General features: G+C 46.1%; 1 protein-coding gene across 3 annotated transcripts in view; it reads right to left on the minus strand.

The window, feature by feature from the left end:
• Nucleotides 1-1,905: 1,905 nt before the first annotated feature.
• LOC116966577 (NACHT, LRR and PYD domains-containing protein 3-like) overlaps nucleotides 1,906-15,421 on the minus strand; it is a 36,081-nt gene continuing 22,565 nt past the window's right edge. For all 3 annotated transcript variants that reach the window (XM_033012969.1, XM_033012968.1, XM_033012967.1), the window contains 4 exons: nucleotides 9,948-11,688; nucleotides 4,525-4,611; nucleotides 2,840-3,007; nucleotides 1,906-2,695 (listed from right to left, as the gene is read on the minus strand). In XM_033012969.1, the coding sequence (XP_032868860.1) occupies nucleotides 2,608-2,695; nucleotides 2,840-3,007; nucleotides 4,525-4,611; nucleotides 9,948-11,688 (2,084 nt within the window). In that variant the 3' untranslated portion in view covers nucleotides 1,906-2,607. The remainder of the gene's footprint in view (nucleotides 2,696-2,839; nucleotides 3,008-4,524; nucleotides 4,612-9,947; nucleotides 11,689-15,421) is intronic.

Genomic DNA, 15,421 nt, shown 5'->3' on the forward strand with positions numbered 1-15,421 from the left:
GGAGGCTGAGGTCATTTAACATCTGCCAACCCCTACTGTGCAGTGTCTACCATTCAGTGGTGGCCAGTGCTCTGTTTTTTGCTGTGGCCTGTTGGGGAGATGGCGCCCGCATAGCGGACAAAAACAGACTGGACAAGCCGATCAGGAAGGCCGGCTCAGTGGTCGGGGCTGAGCAACGAACGGTCCAGCAGGTGGCAGAGGCCAGAACTCTGAACAAACTGGGTTCAATAATGACCAACCCCACTCACCCACTCCATGCCCTGAAGGTGATCAAGAGCAGCATCTTCAGTCAGAGACTGATTGCACCAATGTGCAAAACTGAAAGGCATAGGAAGTCCTGTTTACCAGCTGCTATAAGGTTATATAATGCGCATAAATAACTGCACTATTTTTCATTAATTGTATTTTAACTTGTATTTTAACTTGTTAAGTATGGAAGCTATTTGAGGAAATGTGTGGTGTTATGTCTGTCTTGAAGCTGTCGTGGCACTGTAATTTCCTGTAAAGGATTATTAAAGGTATAATCAATCAATCAATCAATCAATCAATTAAGGGACAGAAGTTTAGGGGTAACACGAGGGGGAACTTCTTTACTCAGAGTGGTAGCGGTGTGGAATGAGCTTCCAGTGGAAGTGGTGGCGGCAGGTTCGTTGGTATAATTTAAAAATAAATTGGATAGGCATATGGATGAGAAGGGAATGGAGGGTTATGGTATGAGTGCAGGCAGGCGGGACGAAGGGAAAAAGGTTGTTTGGCACGGACTTGTAGGGCCGAGATGGCCTGTTTCCGTGCTGTAATTGTTATATGGTTATATGGTATTGTTCTATGTAGACTCCTGATCACAGTTCCCAAGGTGCTCCCCCACTCACACTTTGCCCTATCTTGTTCCTTTAGAGTAGGTTCAGTGTTGACCCCTCTCTAGCAAGGCTCTCTGTACAATGATTAAGGAAGCTTTCCTGATTACATTTTACAAATTCCACCCCGTCCAAGTCCTTGGCACTATGGGTGACCCAGTCAACATTGAGGAAGTTAAACTCCCGCTAATATAATGGGGTATAATACACCCTTTCTTGTTCTTGCGTATGGAGTGCACAGCCTAAAGTTGTAAGACAACTTGTTCTATTTTATTTTCTATTTGTTCACGTCGCGTTGATTGTATTAATGGAAACAAGGTGGACCACGTGAAGGTTGCAATTTCCCACCCCAATATATACCTTATTATACATAGTGATCTGCGATTTGCCAAAACACCTCTAATTCCTGCAGACATTCAACCGTCCCATCAAAGCCATCATCCCCTACTTGGTACTAATTTGCATACATATAGCCTCTCTGGATGATCCCCAAGAATATCCTCGGTGAGCACTGTTGCTATAACCTCTCTTGTCAAAAAGGCAACTTCCAGTTCACATTTATTTCAAGAGGACTAGAATATAAAACCAGGAATGTAATGTGCGGCTTTACAACAAAGATACTAGCTCCTCTAGTATCTTTGGTCCTGCCCATTTGTGAGGGGTTTCCCGCTCAACGGTGACGCCCATCCAACGGTCGGAGGCGCCCGGTGAGGATCCTGCTTTAGTGATCGCGGTGCAGAGTGTTTAGGAAGGAGGGGGAGCGGGCAGTTTCGACAGGGAGGGTGGGTGGCGGCGGGGAATGGGGAGACGGAAGGGGGGTGGGAGAGGGAAAGAATGGGGAGGGGTGTGGGGAATGGAGAGAGGGTGGGGGTGGGGGGATGAGGGTGGGGAAAGGGGAGGGAGAGTCTGAACATCAGAGCTGGGAGCAACCCAGAACTCCACAAACTGATTGAAGGTCACGTTCATGAAGGCCATCATAGGTCAGACAGCAAGACAGCAGCTGACAGTAATTTACTGATTTCACCATTGTATTTATAATCTGAAAGCTGAGGAACTTGCCAATCCATGGTTTAATAAATTATTCATACTTCAGATACAATCGCAAACAATTAACAAATATCTGACAATGAGTGAAGGCTTGAACAATTTGTCCAGTTTGTCACTGTTATTCTGCATGAGGGGCACTGCTGGCTCTCAAATCACAATTTCAGGAATCGCAACAGATCCAACTATCGAGATATTTGAAATATTAATACTATGTGGTCAGGCCATTGAATGGACTGGAGTAAATCTTCATGCCACATGTTCTTCAGATCGGTCTGAAGAAGTTGTTCCCCTCGTCCAGACCCATCAGTGAGTGGTTTGAACTGGGGCAAGATTTTCAGTGCAAGAACCTGTGAGACAAACGTCCTTCAGCATGGAGATTGCTCTGAACATTTTTTGTCCCCAGAGAACCCTAAATGCTATTATTGGTCTCTGAAACTCCCTCCCCCCTGGGCTCTTCCTGTCTGCAATTCTCCAGTTCCCACCATGGACACCCAGCCCGATAAACGGCAGAGGCAATGTGGTGTGGATCAGCAGCTGAGTGACATGGCAGAGCCACCTCTTGCCGTTACTACAAGTTCGGGTCCGCCTGGGAACCGATGGAACCATTGGATTCTAAATCCAAAGTGTAGACCTTCAAAGGGGAGGGCAGGAAACAGGCCAGGCCCATTGCCAACCCAAGGGTGGTGACAGATATACATTGAGATGTTCACAAAGACACACTCAGTCCAGGTCTAGTTCCCTGCAGAGACTTCAGCTGATTCTCTCCACCTCGACTGAATTCATTCTCCCACAGCCTGAAACAGATTGAAAAACAAGGAGGGAATTAGCAGATCACACAACAGTGTCTATAACAAAGGCCATGATCAATATTTCAACACCAGGAAAGCTCACGGATCGACTGATATTTTGTTACATTAAATGCTCACACAAACACTCACCCGATCCATGTCAGACTTGGGAGCATCCGTGTCAGGTAGCAGAGAGCGGGGACCGATCGGTCTGTTAAGGAGTTTTTCCCCAAGTCTAGACTAGTCAATGATTGGTTTGTACCGAGTGCAGAGATGAGATAGTTTGTGCAAGAATCTGTGAGACCAATATCTCTCAGCCTGGAAATGAGAGAGAGAGAGAGAGAGAGAGAGAGAGAGAGGATGAAGGATACAGAAAGACTGGAAACAATCCCAAATGTTTATCAACACAATGACTAATCTTGCCGGAGTTCTTGGGACCTGACTGGGACTTGCCCACAGAAAAATAGCGGATCACTCTGATGCCTGATTGATCATTACCCCGAGCCAAAGAACTGTTTTTTTTTTAAGTAAAGGACACTCCAGGGGTTGTTGGGGGTTCCATTCCTAAGAACTGTTTGTAACCCAAAAGTTTTGGCAAATCAGGAAGTTGTCCGATGAGATCACAAAAGTTGCACTGGGAGATTAATGAGGTACAGTTTAGTTTATTGTCATATTTTGTTGCATGCTAACCAGTCATATTACAGAGTTCAGACACTCCCATTGTACGCAAACCTTTATGCAAGTCGAATTTTACACGGCGGAAACGCCGTAAAACCAGGTAGAAAGAGAACTGCTATTACTGGTTGATACAAAACGACACAAAGTCCTGAAGTTACTCAGCAGGTCAGGCAGCAACTCTGGGGAACATGGATAGTTGATGTTACAGATCGGGATCTATCTTCAGACTGATTAAGTCTGCTGAGTTGCTCCAGCAGATTGTGGTTCCACCTTAAAACCGGGTGCTAATGGTCTGCACCTACGAGCCCTTCTTTCCCAGCTGCCGCGACGTCCGGTTGACAACAGCTGTTGTTGCCGCTCACATTGTAGCCCCTGGCTGACAGCTCTTTCTTCAGGAGCCTCCACCGACAGGATGCGCTCGGTCACCATGGGGCTCCCTCTCCTCTACCCTGCTTCCACGTCTTCCTGTCGGCCGTCACTTTGTCCGCTCTCCCCTCCACCGTCACCTCCTCCTCTATCTCCACCTTGGAATATATTGGCTTCTCTGGGAGAGGAGGAAAGTCGGCGGTGGAAGGGGTAGAGGCAAAGTGGACAGTGACAGGAGGAGGATGAGTAGGGGGTGGAGGAAGGAGCTGAAAAAGCGGCAGCAGGTGAGAGGAAAGCTCGCTGGAGCACCTTGTGGAAGATAATAATAATAATAAATTTTATTTATGGGCGCCTTTCAAGAATCTCAAGGACACGTAATGTCAGCAACTAGGCCAGGAGTTGCTCTCCACTGCCTCCCTCACCTTCCCAGTGTCGCACCAACAGTGGCCCAAGCTGAAGGAGCAGTGAGCCCAGGCAATGCTTATATAACCATGAAGCAGACAGGAAGCCATCGCCAGCCTCCTGTTGCAATGACAAAGGTCATTCAGGAAACGGGGCCACCTATTGTGAATTGTAAGTGCGTTTACCTAACGCGCTTACTGCGTAAGCTGGCGAGTGTAAATTTCAGTTGATTTTAGATCTTAACCAGAACATAGCTAGAATTTAATTTGTGCAAAACTGTAGGACAGATCCAAAACCACAGAATGCCGGACAAGAGAGTTGAACCCGTATTAATGTCCAGTGTCAGACACCCAATAACTGTACACTTCCTCTCAGAGTCTGCTACTTACCCTAGTTTCTGTATTTTACAGTCAGGGTGCCTCAGAGCCACAGACAACAGTTTCACTCCGGAATCTCCCAATGCATTGTTCTCCAGTCTAAATACAAACAGCGAGAAACAAACCAATTCAAATCTCATGGGTAGACAAAAATGCTGGAGAAACTCAGCGGTTGCAGCAGCATCTATACCAACAAGCCCTTCTTAGGAAATAGGCAAAGTTTCGGGCCTAAACCCTTCTTCAGACTTCAGAATTCAAATCTCATGTCTGATACATTTTCTCTTACCTGGATATTTCAAGAAAAAATAAATCAATAGACAATAGGTGCAGGAGTAGGCCATTCGGCCCTTCGAGCCAGCACCGCCATTTAATGTGATCATGGCTGATCATCCCCAATCAGTACCCCGTTCCTGCCTTCTCCCCAGATCCCCTGACTCAGCTATTTTTAAGAGCCCTCTCTCTTGTGGGCATCCAGAGAACCTGCCTCCACCGCCCTCTGAGGCAGAGAATTCCACTGACTCACAACTCTCTGTGAGAAAAAGTGTTTCCTCGTCTCCGTTCTAAATGGCTTACTCCTTTTCTTAAACTGTGGCCCCTGGTTCTGGACTCCCCCAACATCGGGAACATGTTTCCTGCCTCTGCCCCTTTCCTGCCAAGCCCTTTACAATCTTATATGTTTCAATGAGATGCCCTCTCATCCTTTGACAAATGAATGATCAGATTTCCCCTCACTACCCAACTATTTATTGATGCAGGTCAATAATTTCTTCAGGATACTGCTTAACAGAAAAACTCACTCCCTGCCAATTGTGAAGTAGCATGAAGAAGGGGGAAAAATAGAACTAAGTGAAGGACAGGGAGAGGGGGCCAGACCTACCCACACTCAGATATGGGGGGGGGGAGGGAGGGAGGAGGCGCAGCCAACATCATTATAAATGGGGAACTGTGGGGTGCGAGAGCCACACAGATGAATTGGACATATATTGAGATGCCTAAGGCCTGATCAACCGGAAGGAATTGTACCAATTGATGTGTGTTCCAACTAATGGACAAGGTGTGGCCAGGAGGGGGGGGGGGAGGGGTAGTGTAAAGGGACAATGTGTCAAGGCAGTTAATGTGTTGGAGTGGATAGTGGGCTAACTTAGATCAGCCCAAGATGTTGCCCAAGACAGCATTAGCAGGGCTCTCGCTTAACTTTTTTACACTGTTGCCAGCCAGGCAACCTTGACAGCTTTTAGGTTGCCAAATTACAGTTTAGGCCGTCATTTAAGACGGTTTGCATGACGTGTGCGATAATGTGCTCGGACGAAGTGCGTAGTTACCACTCAGAATTATGCTCAATGAAGCATTCATATATTATGTTCAAGAAGGAACTGCAGATGCTGGAAAATCGTAGGTAGACAAAAGTGCTGGAGAAACTCAGCGGGTGCAGCAGCATCTATGGCGCGAAGGCAATAGACAACGTTTCAGGCCGAAACCCATCAGTCTGAAGAAGGGTTTCGGCCCGAAACGTTGCCTATTTCTTTCGCTCCATGGATGCTGCCGCATCCGCTGAGTTTCTCAAGCACTTTTGTCTACATTCACATATTATTTCTGCTTCAAATAACTCACAAACTAAACATATTCACCAATCAAGACATGATATATACCACAATGACATGCAGCAAAATTATAATACAGAATCTCAACTCTTTTTAATGCAATTTCTAATAGTTCTTTCCACTTCCAAAATAAATGTGGTTGGATTATTCAGCATATGATCAACCTGTGTCAATAAATCCTGGACCATGGCTCACCATGCACACTACAGATTGATGCAAGCATGTTTTCTGTGAAGGACCGAAAATTATCATGACATGGCCTTAGCATGGGTCGTTATTGCTATTGACACAGAAACACTCTGGCTTCCCACATAATTTATCCATAACAAAATATACAGGTTGCAAGGAAATTTCTAAAGGCATTTTATGATAATAGCTGTTAAAACCGACTATATCCATCTGACAGGTTAAACATTACACTAACTGACAAGAGATGGCCAAAGGACATAACTACAGCAAATGTTCTTTTGGTAATATGTTTAAAGGTGTCAAACAAATAATAACACTGGGAATTAAAACACATTTGATTGCATTCCGTTATCAAACATAGTCAATGTTCGCTCTGAAGACCATGAAGCATAATAGGGTCGGGGGTATGCAAATCAGTGCGGGGTGGATAGATGGGAGCGGGGGGGTTGGTTGGAGTAGGTAAAATTGTGAGGGGAGAGCACGGGGGATGTCAGTGGTGTTGAATGGGGGGGGATCAGTACGGGATGGATGGGGAGGGGATCAGTACAGGATGAATGGGGTAGACAGAAATGCTGGAGAAATTCAGCGGGTGAGGCAGCATCTATGGAGCTAAGGAAATAGGCAACGTTTCGGATCAAGACCCTTCTTCAGACTGTTCCCCCCATTTTTCTTGAATGGGGGGGATCAGTGCAGGATGGATGGGTGGAGGATCAGCACGGGATGAATGGGGGGGATCAGTACAGGATGAATGGGGGGGGGGGGTCAGGACAGTGTGGATCGGAGGGTCTGGGCAGGATGAATGGGGGATCACTACAGGACGAATGAGGGGATCAGAATAGGATGAATGGGGGTACAGTACGGGATGAATGAGAGCATCAGTACAGGATGCATGAGGGGATCAGTACAGGATGCATGAGGCGATCAGTACAGGATGAATGGGATTTCAGTAAAAAATGAATGGGGAGATCACTACAGGATGGATGGAGGGATTGGTACAGGGTAAATGGAGGGTGGGTCAGTGCGGGATGAATGGATGATCAGTGCAGTATGAATGGGGGGAAAGTGCAGGATGGATGGGAAGGGGTTTCAGGATGTCAGTACAGGATGAGAAGAAGGGTTTCAGCTCGAAACGTTGTCTATCTCCTTCGCTCCATAGATGCTGCTGCACCCGCTGAGTTTCTCCAGCATTTTTGTGTACCTTCAGTACAGGATGAATTGGGGGCCAGTGTAGGATGGATGGGGGAGGGGGTGGTAGGAGAATCAATGCGAGGTGGGTAGGGTGATGGATAGATGGGGGGGGGTAGATGGGGAGGGGAGCACAGGGGATGTCAGTGAGGACTGAATAGAGAAGGGAATGGGATCTGTGCAGGACGGAGGAGGGGTCCCAGGATAAGAGGGGTGGAGGGGGGCGTACAAGAGAGAGAGAGAGGGGGGGGGGGGGGGGGGGAAGGGGCAGAGGAGATGGGGAGGAATGAACGTCAGCGCTCCTCAGACAACATCACCCCGCTGCCTTGGCCGTCCCTGCCAACGCCAAAGTGCCGCCGCCAAGGGGGAAACGGTTGGGATATCTTCGCCACCGCCTCCCATCCTCCGCCAGCCAACAGCAACGTGCTGGGCCGAGCGGTGCAGCTCAAAGATCCTATAGCTATAGGATCTGTCGTGCAGCTGCTTCAGACAGCGGAAGGAAACCTCCCTCCCTCCCTCCTCCCAGCCTCGGCGTGCGAGAATGGTTGTTTAGAAAGCGCCGTTGGCGGATTTGCAAGCAGTGGCCGTTATCAGGGCGATAGTGGTCGCTGCTTGCAAATCCACCAACGGCGCTTTTAAAACATCCCCTCTCGCACGCCGAGGCCGGGAGGAGGGAGGGAGTGAGGGCGAGGGAGGCCTCCTTCCGCCGGGCGGGTTGCGGGAGGAGGAGGCGGTGGAGCCGCTATCGCGGCAGCTGCTGCCGCTGTTCGGGGCCTGTCATTCGCTCCGACCCTTCATTACCACGCAATCAAAGATACTATAGGAATACAGCCGCCGCCGCTGCCGACACGAAACGTCACGTTCCTATTCTCCAGAGATGCTGCCTGACCCGCGGAGTTACTCCAGTTTTTTGTGTCTATCAGTATAAACCAGTATCTGCTTGCCAAGCCGGGCAAAATGAATCGGTGTTTAGGTTGCCCGGCTGCACTTTGGGTGGTCAATGGCACCCGGGCAACCGCTAATTTCGAGCCCTGATTAGGGGTCTCACTGAAACTTGGTTGAAACTGGATATCAATCTCAATAAGCAGTTGCAATTAAAGTGACCATTATGTGAGCCTCTGCCTGGATGTTGCCTAGCAACCACGATCAAGGAAAGGGTTGTGCAATTCAGCATTGTACCTACATGAAATTGTACAATTCACATGTTTCATCACATACAGCACTCTATATACATCATAGTAATCATGAAATCCTTTATCTTTTTAACTCACGAAGCATGGGATGTAGATTTGAGTGCGGTTGGGGGGAGGGGAGGGGGCGTGGGGGGAGTGAAGGTGAATGTAGATAAAGAGTAGTATAAAAAGCTATGTATGCTTTGTATCCAAAAGCCTAGGACAGGAAAGCATCTGCCCTTAAAGATGTCGCCCCCAAGTTGGCCAAATTTGTAATACTGGAAGGTTATTCTGAAAGTAAAGGGCCTGTCCCACTTGGACGACCTAATCCACGAGTTTAGAAGACCCTAGACGAGTTGAAAAAAAATGTCAAGGTCTTGTTGAATCGCTGAAGTAAAATACCTCATACGGCTATGTCTACGACCTCCTACAACTATGTCTACGACTTCCTACGACTATGTCTACGATCACCTATGACCCCCCCTGGACCTCAGTCTTCCACACCTAAGACCGACTACAACTAGCTACGAGTGGAAAATGATCACATGATAAAATGACGTCATGTTTGCATTTTTTTTCTCGGGCCAGTTACCAGCCTACGACTACCATCACAACCTACTACGACCTACCTACGAGTAAAAATGAACAATTTTTTCCATGCCAACCTTTTTTTAAATTATTCGTGGACATTTTTTATCAGGCTGGAAAAAACGGCGCGACCAACTTGAGGCCACGAGTACGCGGAGACCACTCACGAGCAGGAGGAAGAGTTACAAAGAACTCTTACGCCCTCGTGGCGACCATGCTGCGAGTACGAGTCATGTGCAAACTCGGCAGAGGTCGCCAATTAGGTTGTGAAAATGGGACAGGGGTTTAAACCTGGCACATCGCATGAATCTCCGACTGGACAATCTGTTGCTTGACCTTCCTCAGGAAAAGGATAGGATGTATCAACACACCAACTGCTGCCACTAGTGTTGGCCTAGGTGCCAGTGTAATTTCCCTGCTCAATGGACGTGTGGGAAAGCAATAAAAGTGGGAAACGGCAATAAATGCTATTGATTACAATGAAATCAATGGCTTTTTAAAAAAAACTTATCCGATGATGTTTTCAACTGCCCTTCTCAAGAAGCCATTTAGACAGAAATTACTATAAAAGCTTCTGGTTATTTGGCACAAATATTCAGAGTATTCTTTCATACATTTTATTCAAACTGTTTCTTTTCCATCACAAACAACAAAGTGGGTCAATCTTAAAATTGAATGCAAAAGAGAAATGAGCAGTTACCTCAATTCCTGACATTTGTGGAGCCCGGGTCCCAGTTGCTGGAGTCCTTCACACTGAATGTGGCAGCCCCACAAATTGAGATGTTTTATTGTGTCACAGAGGCCAATCGCACGAGACAGCACGGCGCAGTCAATCAGGGTTAGTCGTATTCCAATTAATGACAGTGTTTGAATGGATCCCAGTGTATCCTGCGCAAGGCTACTATTTTGACACTCAAAAAGGAATGGCAATGCATTTAGGAAACTCCTTTTACCAGTTTGACTCCATGCATTTCCAATCTGCTTTTTAACCTCCTCCTTCACCCAGTCAATCACTTGGACAGTAGTTTGATGAGGAAATGGGCCCAGAAACTCCTCCAGTCGCCGAGATGACCCTGGTGAGGAGAGACCAGCAACAAAACGGAGAAATACCTCAAATCGCCCATCTTCCTTGCTATGGGCTTCATTGAGGAGTTTCACGATATCTCCAGGATCTGGAGTCAGGAATTGTGCAAGTGCAGCTACAAACTCTTGGATAGTGAGGTGAGGAAATGTGTATGCCCCACTCCGGGCAGAATCCTCTCTCTCCAAAAGTTCCATCGGGAAACCGGAGAGGAACTGGGAAGGCTGGAGATCGTACTTGATCAAATCTCCATCTGTGAACACAATGTTCTTCTCGGATACTCCTATGTAGGCCATCTGACCAATCCTCAGTAGCACCTCACGGGGGCTCTCATTTTCACAACCGTGGTTTTTCAGGATGTTGTAAATGTAGTAGGAATATAGTTCGGTGATGGTCTTGGGAACTTGCAGCAGGTCCCCGTGTCTTTGTGCGAAGAAGGGGCCCAGTACAAGGCCGAGGATCCAGCAGTATGAGGGGTTGTAGCTCATGGTGTGCAGAATCTCGTTCTTCTCCACGTGTTTGAAAACAGTTGCTGCCACCATCTGATCTTCAAAAAACTTGTTGAAATATTCCTTTCGTTCCTCTCCAACAAATCCCAGGATTTCAGCCCAGACACCGATCTCCGCCTTTTCCAATGAATGTAACGTAGTGGGGCGGGTGGTCACTAGCACTGAACAGCCTGGGAGGAGCTTGTGCTGGATTAAGCCATACACAATGTCAGACACTTCACACCGCCACTCAGGATCTGTGCATATGTGCTGAGTTTCTACTGTGTCTCTCTGATTGTCTGCAAAATCGATTCTGCCCTTAAATTCATCCAAACCATCAAATATAAACAGCAGTCTCTCTGGCTTCTTCCAGACCTCTTCCAAGAGATTCCTAAAGTAAGGATATTGATCCAGAATCAGTTTGTTCAGGTTTATTCGACAGCTAATGGAATTTAAATCTCTGAATTTGAAAATGAAGACAAATTGGAAGTGTTGGTATATTTTCTCTGTGGCCCAGTCATAAACAATCTTTTGCACCATTGTTGTTTTACCAATCCCCGCAACTCCGGCCACCACTGCCGAATTCCCAGTTTTTAATTTGTTCTGAGAGAAGCTGCTCTGGACCAATTGATCAGTCCGGATTTTTTCCAGCTCTCCCTGGAGATGTTTCTCTCTCCACTTTTCATGTTCTCGGCCTCTTGCCAGCAGCTCATGTTCCACCACTCCCCAATCTCGAACAGTAGAAATGACCGTGAGCTCAACGTATCGATCAACCAGCTGGAAACCATTAGCATTACCTTTCTTGAGGAGCGTGTTCACTCTCAGTGTTTCGGTCTCTACCCGCAGAAACTCCTTGTGTTTTTGCTGAACATCTTTCATGAGAACAGACAGAACATGACATAACGTTAGATGCCTCAATTCAATATTCAGTGTTAAAGTTTACACACGTGAATCTTAATGTTTCCATGAATATTTCAGAGCTACTCCAGAACTCTTGTCTTTGGTAATCCAGCATCTGCAGTTCCTTGTTTTTACATTTCTAGCTATATATTTGTTTGGCCAAGACATTGGCTATCTATTAGGATGTATTGGATGTTATATATGTAACATTGAACTGGAATTCCCAATGTTTGTGGAAAATCATTTGGAAAAATTCAGCACAAGAGGCAAGAGGGGAAGTAAGTGCTTTCATCCTTTCCCGACTTGAACTGAATTGGAGTTGATCAACAAGCAGGGACAGACCCCAGGAGAAGGTGTTTGGGAAGCTGATTGAAAGGTTTGAAGGTGGATCGGTCACATGGACTAGATGGATTACACTCCAGGGTTCTGAAACAGATACTATTGAGATTGTTTAAGAAGGAACTGCAGATGCTGGAAAATCAAAGGTAGACAAAAGTGCTGGAGAAACTCAGCGGGTGCAGCAGCATCTATGGAGCGAAGGAAATAGGCAACGTTTCGGGCCGAACCCCTTCTTCTAGAGATTGTGCAGGCTTTAGTAGTGATCTTTCAAGAATCACTGGAATTAGGAATGGTTTCAGAGGACTAGATATTCACAAATGTAGCTCCACTGTTTAAGAAGGGAGCGAGGCAAAATAAAGGAATTTACATGCCGGTTAGTCTCTTCTACGATTGGTAACATTTTACAGTCCATTATTAAGGATGAGGCTTTCAGATACTTGGAAACACATGTTAAGCACATGTCAGCATGGTTTCGTAAAGGGAAGGTCTTATCTGACAAATCTATTAGAGTGTTTTGAGGGGGTAACAAGCAGGATAATAATAATATATCTTTTATTGTCATTGCACGTCAGTGCAACGAGATTTAGTGTGCAGCTCCACTGATGTACAAGAAAGGTAAATAAATACAATACATAAATAAATAAACAAGCTGAATTGATTGACGTGACCATCTGAGGGAGACTGTCCAAAGGGGGTGGGTGGGGGGGCACTCATTAGGGCCGGTTCAGAGCCGCTATAGCTCTTGGGATAAAACTGTTCCTGAGTCTGGAGGTTCGGGCGTAGAAGGCCTTGTAACGTCTGCCGGAGGGAAGTAGTTGAAACAGACCGTGGCAGGGGTGTGATGAGTCCTTATGGATGCTGAGGGCCTTCCTGAGGCACCGCGTGTGGTAGACAAAGGATAGACAAAGGAGGGTCAATGGATGTTGTTTCTTTGGATTTTCAAAAGGCCTTTGATAAGGTGCCGCACATGAGGGTGCTAAATGAGATAGGAGCCCATGATATTAGAGGCAAGGTAGTAGTATGGATAGACGATTGGCTGACATAAGGCAAAGAGTGGGAATATAAGAGGCCTTTTCTGGTTGGCTGCGATGTTCCACAGGGGTTGTTGTTGAGTCCACTACTTTTCATCTGATGTATTCATGACTTGGGTGATGGAATTGATGCCTTTGTGCCAAATTTGCAGATGATAGGAAGATAGGACGAGGGGTTAGTAATGTTGAGGAAGCAGGGAGTTTGCAAAAGCAGTTGAACAGGTGGAAATGTGGGCAAAGCAGTGGCAAATTAAATACAGCGTAGCAAAGAGTACGATAATGTACTTTAGCAGAAGGAATAAAGACATAGAGGAGAGGATCCAGAAATTGGACGAGCAAAGGGACTTGGTGCAGGATTCCCAAAAGGGTTAATTCGCAGGTTGAGTTAGTGGTGAGGAAGGCAAATGTAATGTTAGCATTCATTTTTAAGGGACTAGGATATAAAAGGAGGGATGTAATGCTGAGGATTTGTACGCTGCTGGTGATGTCACATTTGGAATATTGTGAGCCGTTTTGGGACCAAAATCTGAGGATGATGTGCTGACATTGGAAAGGGCCCAGAGGAGGTTTATGAGAATGATCATGGGATGATTCGGTTAATGGGTGAGAGTGTTTGGATGCTCAGGGCCTTTCCTCACTGAAGTTTAGAAAGTAGAGGGTGATGGGGAGGGAACAGAAGGGGTTCTCTTTGAAACCTATCAGATAATGAAAGGCCATGGTAGAGTGGACGTGAAAAGGATGTTAGCAGTAAGGGGAGAGTACAACCAGAGGGCACGGCCTCAGAAAAGGCAAACCTTTAGTATGGAAATGAGGAGGGATTTGTTTTTTGCCAAAGAATGGTGAATATGGAATTCATTGTCACAGACGGCTGCTTCTCACCGGGACCACTTTATTTGGGCCAGGTGGTCTGTGTTCTTGCCCCAAACATTCTATTTGGTATTATTTTTCTGAAATTGCATGTGATGAAGCTGAATCCATATCCTCAGTCCACAAATTCACCAATTACAGGTTATAATTCTGACTTCTGTATACTACTTGACTTTATAACAAACAAATCTAAATGACTCCTGAATTAAATAACTATTTTATAAAGGGAAAATTGTGTTTAACGGTTAAGAGGAAGAGAGCCGTAACATGAACTTAGCATTGTATAAGAGACGTCTGAACAGTCAGTGGGACATACTGGAGTTGATAGTTTAGTTTAGAGATACAGCGCAGAAACAGGCCCTTAGCTGGGTGGAATTTTTAAAGTGCACAGTGACTTGATACCTTACAGCGCCACAGACTCAGGTTCAATCCTTACTACGACTGCTGTCTGCATGGAGTTTGTACATTCTCCTGTGACCTTGTAGGTTTTCCCCAGGTGCTCCAGTTTTCTCCCACGCTCCAAATACGTAGATGTTTGTTGAAATGGCTTTGATAAAATTGTAAATTGTCGCTAGTGTGTCGGATAGTTCAGGAGATCACTGTTTGGCGTGGAATTGGTGGGCTGAACGGCCCGTTTCTTCTGTATCTCTAAAGTCTAAAGGCCTCGTTAACGTCCATGTGAATGCAAGAAGTATCAAGGGTAAAGCTAATGAACTTAGAGCCTGGATCAGTACTTGGAATTGTGATGTTGTGGCGGTTATGGAAACTTGGTTATCAGACTGGCAGCCTAACATGCCTGGGTTTTGAAACGATGAGATAGAGGGAAAGTAAAAGAAGTGTGGGAGTTGCTTTACTAATCAGGGAGAAGGTTGTGGTGGTATTCAGAGAGGGTACGTCTACTGTGTTAAGCTCAAAAATAAGAATGGAGTAATTACTCTGATATTATAGGTTTCCTAATAGTCAGCGGGAGATAGAGGATCAGATATGTAGACAGATTATGGAAGGATGCAACAACAGGGTTGTTGTAGAGGGTGACTCAATATTGACTGGGATTTATTCAGGGCAAGAGTATTAAATGGAGCAGAATTTGTTAGGTGCATTCAATAAGATTTCCTTAAACAGTATGTGGATAGTCCGACTCGAAGAGTGACCATGCTGGACCTGGTGGGTTGGGAAGCGAGCCTGGCCAGGTGACTGGTGCTCTTTAAGAGCATTTTGGAAATAGTGATCACAATGCTAAATTTTAAGATTACTTTGAATGAAGACAGGTCTGGAGGTTGAGGAAGGTATTACGGCAAGATTACAATGTCAGTAAGAAAGACAGATAAGGACAGCAAAGGGAACAATAGATGACCAATTAGGTTTTTGTCAGGTTAAAGAAGATGGCATCAGACGGAGTAGGAATGAAGTCAAGCGGGCAATTAGAAGGGCAAATGCTTGTGGAGTTCAGCTGTTTGTGGGGAACTGT

Source organism: Amblyraja radiata, chromosome 37 (genome assembly GCF_010909765.2).
Source record: "Amblyraja radiata isolate CabotCenter1 chromosome 37, sAmbRad1.1.pri, whole genome shotgun sequence".
In the NCBI taxonomy this organism is placed as follows: Eukaryota; Metazoa; Chordata; class Chondrichthyes; order Rajiformes; family Rajidae; genus Amblyraja; species Amblyraja radiata.